Source organism: Carlito syrichta, unplaced genomic scaffold (genome assembly GCF_000164805.1).
Source record: "Carlito syrichta isolate Samal-C Ts95f unplaced genomic scaffold, Tarsius_syrichta-2.0.1 Scaffold306946, whole genome shotgun sequence".
Taxonomy (NCBI): domain Eukaryota; kingdom Metazoa; phylum Chordata; class Mammalia; order Primates; family Tarsiidae; genus Carlito; species Carlito syrichta.
In genome coordinates, this window is record NW_007251042.1 from 54,280 (window position 1) to 61,694 (window position 7,415).

The 7,415-nt window shown below is 55.0% G+C and overlaps 1 protein-coding gene across 2 annotated transcripts in view; it reads right to left on the bottom strand.

The window, feature by feature from the left end:
* Positions 1-4,504: 4,504 nt before the first annotated feature.
* LGI3 (leucine rich repeat LGI family member 3) overlaps positions 4,505-7,415 on the bottom strand; it is a 9,672-nt gene continuing 6,761 nt past the window's right edge. For both annotated transcript variants that reach the window (XM_021715271.1, XM_021715272.1), the window contains exon 8: positions 4,505-6,687. In XM_021715271.1, coding sequence (XP_021570946.1) covers positions 5,870-6,661 — 792 coding nt within the window. In that variant the 5' untranslated portion in view covers positions 6,662-6,687 and the 3' untranslated portion in view covers positions 4,505-5,869. The remainder of the gene's footprint in view (positions 6,688-7,415) is intronic.

Here is a 7,415-nt window from a genome sequence, read left to right on the forward strand (position 1 = left end):
GCGCCGGCAAGTCCGGGTTTTATGCCACTGGGTCCAAGAAGGAAAGGAGGGAAGAGTGGGGTAAAGGGAACCCGAGGGACTCGTCCCCCCGGCGGTGGACTTCAGGGCTTCGCTTTCCTCTGGGACGCCGTTCCGGAGCCCTCGTTCCTGGGCAGGCCGACCGCGATGGTTGGGAGGATTCTGGGCGTGGCTCTCAGCTCCCCCATACCTGCTTCCCCAGAAGTTTGAAATTCCACCTATTCTTCCGAGTCAAGAACGCAGATATCCCTGGGGCCTTAGTATCAACGACTGCCGTTTTGCAATGCACTTTTGTGCGCAGGGTCCTCGTCTTTGCGAAGATCCTTTCTGTCGTGAGGAAATATGCTGGGTGAAGAAAAGGGACCTGCCTCACGTCACCCAGTGGTATTTATTGCTGGCCAGTGGCTAAATGCCTGGGTTGGTCAATCGTCTGAGGGACCAGCACTGCCTAGCTGAGAGTGGGTCCTTGGGGGGTGGACATGGAACTGGAGACATTCCTCTAGGAGGGAGGCAGGTATCTGGAAGAAGGGAGGCAAACTTGGCTGCTTCTGCAACTTTCCCCGTGGGGTTTCGTGTTCTTTGCAACATCTTCAGCTTATTGCCTCAGTTGTTCTCTCTGAAAATGGGAGAAATGTATGTCCCCCACCCTGCACTGAGGAGAGGGTGAGAGTGGAGCTCCCAGGGCTGTGGGAGTAGAAACACAGGCAGTTACTACTTTTTATTAGAGCCATGGCTAACACCCACCATCTATCATAAGGCTGGAGTGGGTAATGATGGAGCCAGGATAAGGAGGCTTCTAGGTGATAAATAAGCACACACTGTGATTATATGTTCCTAATTATTATCATCCATTTTATTGGTATTGCTAGGTGTGAGAGCTAGCAGTGAAACCGGCCCACAGGAGAAACTCCTCTGAGGCCCGTGTCTCCCTCTCCCTTCTCAACCACCCCCTCACATTCATTCAGCCCCCACCCCCAACACACACACACACACACACACACACACACGCACACACACACACACGCACACACACACACACACATACACACACACACAAGGAGGAACCATGGATCCCCTAAGGCCAGTGCCAGCCACCATCTCTCTCAGCACAGACATTGTTCTCTAGGTGAAAAGAGTCCTGCGTCTCCTTGAGGTGAGAAGGGTGTGACTGACTAGGGGACCAGTTCAGGAAACTGTGGGGATTTGTAGAAGAGGGAAGGAACGTCTGTGACTCAGATGTAACTGTGTGCATGTAGGCCTCCTGTTTTTGGAGCTTGCTGTAGGACTACATCCTCTGGCTGGGTGGGGTGGCTTACGCCTGTAACCCCAAAGCTTTGGGAGGCTGCGGTAGGTGGATTGCTTGAGTCCAGGAATTTGACAGCAGCCTATGTAACACAGTGAGATCCTGTCTCACTGTCACCCAGGCTGGAGTGCAGTAGCACGCTCACGGCCACCACAGCCTCGACCTGCTGGGCTCAGGCAATCCTTCCACCTCAGCCTTCCAAGTAGCCGGAACTACCACGCCCAGCTAATTTTTTTTTTAATTTACTGTAGAGACAAGGTCTCACTATGTTGCCCAGGCTGGTCTCAAACCCGCGGGCTGACAATCCACTCGCCTCAGCCTCCGGAAGTGCTGGGATTATAGGCTTGAGCCACCACGCCCAGCCAAAAAAAAGTTTTAATTAGCTGAGCATGGTGGTATATGCACCTGTAGTCCCAGCTACTCAGGAGGCTGAGGCAGGAGGATTGCTTGAGCCCAGGAGTTTGAGGCTGAAGTGAGCTAGGATCACCCCTTGATACTTTAGCCTGGGTGGCAGACAGAGCAAGATCCTGTTTCTATGGGGAAAAAAAAAAAGAATTGCCTCCTTCACACTGGGGCTGCCTTCTGGAGCCACACACCTGCCCTCATCATTCCAGGCTTCTCTCTACCCTAAGTCCACCTATCTAGAACAGTCTCTCACATGGAGACTCCTGGTCCCAATGCCCGTGCTTGGAAAACATAAGGGACAAGAGTGTCAGAGATCTGCTGCTTAGAGCAGGGCTTAGTGTGGAAGGCTGTGAGGCTGACAATTGAGGAGTGTCACTTGGCTTTGGCAGAGTGAGTGACCCTTGCCTCTTGCAGCCTTTGGTCCTGAGCTATTGACACAGTCACCCAGTTACACACACTGGGTTGCTAAGTAGCTCTCTGGATGCATGTCCGAGCCCCAGGGCAGGTGACCAGGCAGGCACACAGCAGAAAGCTGGGCATTCAGGGACCGCAAGAGCAAAATGTCTTTCAACCCCTCAGAGGAGCTGCCCCCTTGGGGGAGTGACTGTCAAAGTGATGTTTATCTTTCTGCCAGGCAACAGAGTGCCAGTGTGTCTGGGAGACTCAACCCACGTTACCTGGCAACCAGGGACAGGATGAGGGCGCATTTCCCATTCGCAAAAGCAGGACAGGCCATCCCAGGATGATGGATGCCTCTAAGCCGAGAACACAGGACATGGCTTGAGGAGGTAGAAGCCCAGTTAAGTCGCCTATTGTGAGGTGTGGGCGGGGTGGATTGGCTGGGTCAGAGGCTACAGGTAAGATATTGGGTATAGGGACTCCAAGACTGAGGATGAGCAAGGAACCTTCACCCACAGGCAGCAGTCCTTTCCGGAGATCAACCTCCTTCTCTCACATAAAACAACCTTCTCAGAACTACTTGTGTATCTCATGTATTTCTACAGATCACTACAAACCATAATTATGTGCCAGACACACTATTCTAAGGGCCTTACATATATTAATATATATATACCTAATTCATTTAAATCTTGTGAAAAGTAACCCTGCCAGATAAGTATCGTGATTGTACCCATTTTTACGGAAGAGGAACCCGAGAACAGAGACACAAATAGTCTAAGTTATGTGACTGAGTGTTACTGGCTGGCTTCACCTGGCTAGTCAGCTGGCAGAATCAGGCTTTAAAACGTGGGCTTTGCCACAGTGGTTCACATCTTTGGGAGTCGGAGGTGAAAGGATTTCCTGAGACCAAAGGTTTGAGACCAGCTTGAGCAACTTGGTGAGACCTCATCTCTATGATAAATCCAAAAAAATTAGCCGGGCATGGGGATGCGTGCCTGTGGTTCCAGCTACTTGGAAAGCTGCAGCGGAAGGATTGCCGGAGCCCAGCAGGTCAATGCTGGGGTGGCCGTGAGTGTGCCACTGCTCTCCAGCCTGGGCGACAGAGTGAGACTCCAACTCAAAAAAAAGGAAAAATCCCGTTTACTCAAGTCCATGGGGAGAGGGGATGACAAAGAGAAGAGGAGTCCCCACAGTTCAACTTCAACAACACCCCCATTTTGCCATCCAGTATTTGCGTACTGTCCCCAAGAGCCCCATTGCTCATGCTGGCTGACCCTGGGCATGGCTCTGGCGTGAGTCCCACACCTGCCCCCCACCTGGTCCCCAACTGACTCCTCTCTCACTCCTATTGCCATGGACTCTCTCGACTCTGTTCTCAGAGATGGTAAGGGACCCTGACTGCCCACAGGGGCTTGGGTGCGTAAGATGGGGCCAGTCACAGAAGATCTTCATGTGAACTTGCTCCCAGAAGAACAGGGAGCCAAGGCAGGTTCCTGGCAGGGGATGCCACAATGGAAATATGTGTTAGGAAGGTTAGACTGGAAGGGTGTGAGAAGTGGGTTGGCGGAGAGGCAGGTAAGGGACCCAAGACAATGGGCAATCAGGGAGGGTTTGGACAAAGGCTGTAGCAGGGAAAGGACAAAAACAAAAGTGCTCATCTAGAGAAACTCCGGAACACAGAATGGAGAAGACATGGTGGCTGATTAAATATGGGGAGAAAAGGCTGGGTATGGTGGCTCATGCCTGTAATCCCAGCAATTTGGGAGGCTGAGGCAGGAGGGTTGCTTGAGGCCAGGAGTTTGAAGTTACAGTGAGCTATGATCATACCACTGCATTCCAGTCTGGGTGACAGAGTGAGACCCTGTCACTAAATAAATAAATAAAGGAGAAGAGGGATGGTGATGTTACATAGGAATCCAAAATGCCTCACCTGGGTGGGAGGTGGCAGCAGTGACAGGCATTTGCCCAACAGAGGATCCAGGGTGGGGGGCAGAGGAGGGGGGGTGAATTTGTCATTTTCCATGCTGGTCAGAGCTGACCTGACAGAGGCACAGACTCAAGTCTTATGGGTCCCCAGACTGTAATCTCCAGGAAAGAACACTTGGGCTGTGAGTCAACCCCAGGTGGTGGAGACTCGTCACACTGGCTCTGAACCTGCATGCCATCCCCGTGAACTCCTGACCCCATCCCCAGCTGACCTTGGGGCTGTCCACTCCTCAGAAGGAAGGGAGCCTGGAGGAAGAGGGTCTGGAAGCTGACACCGGGCCTGAGTGCAGCAGGGCCAGCCTGGGCTCTGGATGCAGCAGGGTGCACCAGGGTGCAGCAGAGCCAGCCTGGGCTCTGTTCTCAATGCTATGACTTGATAACACAGAGCTGGCCGTGGGGTGAGAACTTTTTATTTGAAGCAAGTGAATCAAAGCATTGCCCCCTCTCCACCCCAGTACCCTGGGCACCCTGCCGCAAGGAGCATCACACCCTCTGGCCCCATGGCGGGGGCCGCCCCACCCTACCAGCTCCCTTGCACCAACCTGGCATCTCAGAGCCGTCCATGCCTAGCGTACAGCAGATGGCAGCAGAAGCTCGGTTCCCAGGTCCCTCCCACTGGCCCCTCACCCACTGAAAGGCGCTGCTTTCTAGGGGTGCCTCTCTGCAGGAGGGGGTGCCGGGGCCTCAACTTGCCCTCAAGCCAAGTTCCCCTCCCAGCCCCCTCACAAGCAGCTCAGAGGTCAGCTCTTGGGCCTGGCCAAGGAGCCAGCGCAGCTCAGAGGCCATGTCTCAAAGACAGGGTGAGCCAGGGGCTGGTCCAAGTCTGAGGAGGTGACAGCTACAGAGAGAAAAGCAGAAAGGCTTTCAGCTGGGGGGACTCCTGTCCACGATGAGCTGGGATTCAAGGTCACAAAGGACACTCCTGTGAGAACAGATGCAGTACTGACAGGCACCCCGGGTCTGCTGCTATTATTGCTTCAGGCAGAAGGGCTTTGCCCCCGGGAAGCCAAGCTGGCACTCTGCGGCTGGAATGGCCATTCTCATCCTGAGTTGCGAGGTGGGCACACTGGAGTGAGCAGAGGAGGGATGAGAACTGTGGGCCCCTTTGAGAGTCAAGGTAACAGGGGATCCCCTTCAGGCAGTGCCGAAGCTGCCTGTGTGCACACGCGCCTTGTTGATCTGTGGGAACGGGAGTGTAGACAGATGTGTGAGTGTATAAGAGCATGTGTGCGTCAGTGTCCACGTGTGCATGCAGCAGGTGGGGCAGGGGTGAGTGCACCTGGAAGCATGACGAATGTGACCGTGGGCTGCACTAGGGAGCCTGAGCAGGTACACAACACCTTGAGCACCGACAAGAGGATCAGAGGGGCAGAAGAAGTGGAGAGTCAGGAGGGTGCAGGTCCTCCTCCCTCCCAGCACCCCACCCCGTTTCACCAATATGCACGAGATGGGGGAGGTGTAGAGTAGGGAAGGCAACAGAGCGAGGGGGGACTGCAGATAGGGTGGAGGGCACCGAGTGCGGGGTATACTGGGTGTGCCTGGTGCAGATACCAGTGTTCATGCTACTTACAGAGATGGTACATGGCTCCCCTGGGCCAGTCCCCAGGGTGGGTCCATGCCCGCCTGGTATGTGTGTATGTGAGGTCACGGATGTGGGTGGCCACCTGTTGTCACGCATGCACACGTGCCGCTCACAGAAGCCCCTACCCAGCCTCCCGCGGCCATCCCGAGGAGCCCGGAGGCCTTGGCATCTCCCTAGGCACTGAGATCCACCACTACATGTCGGTACACCAGTGTTTGTCCCTTGAAGCTGGGGGCCAGGAGCAGCTGGGCGTCCCCAGCAGGCATGTAGCAGAAAGCCCGAGGGGCCTGCACAGCCAGCTCCTGGAACCGTACAAACTTCTGTCGCCCCTCGTCCCACTGGTAGATCTGGGTAAAGGAGAAGTCGCTGCCCAGTGCCAGGTAGCGACGGCCACCCACAAGGAAGGGCTGCAGGGCCAGCGAGCCCCGGGAGGGCAGGGCCTGCACCTCAGAGAAGCGGGTGCCCTCCCAGCGCAGGATCTTGGAGTCACCGATGTAGCGGCTGAGGCACAGGTAGCTGTCGCGGCCAGCACGAAAGTGTTTCACAGCCTGGGCGTCAGGCACCTGGGTCACCTCACCCTGGGCCACGAACTGCTTCTGGGTGCGACTCCACTGATAGATGACAGGCGCCTGGGAGCTGCTAGACACGATCAGCCTTGGTTTGCCCTCGCCGTCCACAAACTCGAGGTCAGTGTCACGGTGCCAGGCATGCAGGGCCTGGTGGGAGTAGAAGCCATTCTGATGCCAGCGGTAGAGGCTGGTGGCACCCGCCTTGGAGCTGTCGGCCACAGCAAAGTACCAGTCGCCGTCGATGCGGAAGGCCTCTAGGTCGTTGGGTTTGCGCACGCGCTGGGGGTCTATGTCCTGCAGTTTGGTGAAGCGTGTGGTGTTGGGGTCCCAGTGGTGAATGTAAGAGCCGCCAAACAGCTGGGCCACGACCACGTACAGCTGGCTGTCCACCACCATGGGCTTGCAGTGCACTGCTGAGGGGGCTGTGCCAGACAGAGGCAGGCAGGGTTAGACAGGCCCACAGCTCCCAGCCCATCCCACCCCTTTGGAGATCAGTCCCCCTCAACCTTAGGCCAGGACCAAGACTCTCTGCTCTAGTGTTCCAGCCCCACTGACTATCATCCACTAAGCACTCAGTGCTTTTGTTCCCCTTGAGACGAGGTCTTACTCTGTCGCCCAGGCTGGAGTGCAGTGGCACAATCATGGTTCACCAAAGCCTGGACCTCCTGGGCTCAGGGGTTAATAGCTGGGACTATAGGCCCATGCCACCACGGCCGGCTAATTTTCTGATTTTTTGTAGAGACGAAGTCTCGCTATGTTACCTAGGATAGTATTGAAATACTGGGCTCAAGTAATCCTCCCGCTTGGCCTCCCAAAGTGCTGCAATTATAAGTGTGAGCCACCACACCAGGACCTCAATGCTTTCTAATGGGTTCATAGCTAATAATCAGTTTTAGTATCACCCTCACTCCACCCTTTCCCCCAGGATTCAAATATAAGCTGACCCTGAGCACAAAATAAATGTCGCTAATTTGGCTGGGTACAGTGGCTCACGCCTGTAATCCCAGCACTTTGGGAGGCAGAGGTGAGAGGATTGTTTGAGCCCAGGTGTTTAAGACTAGCCTGGCCAACATAGCGAGATCTCATCTTTTTATTTTTTTGGGTTGGAGTCTCACTCTGTCGCCCAGACTGGAGTGCAGTGGCCACTCCC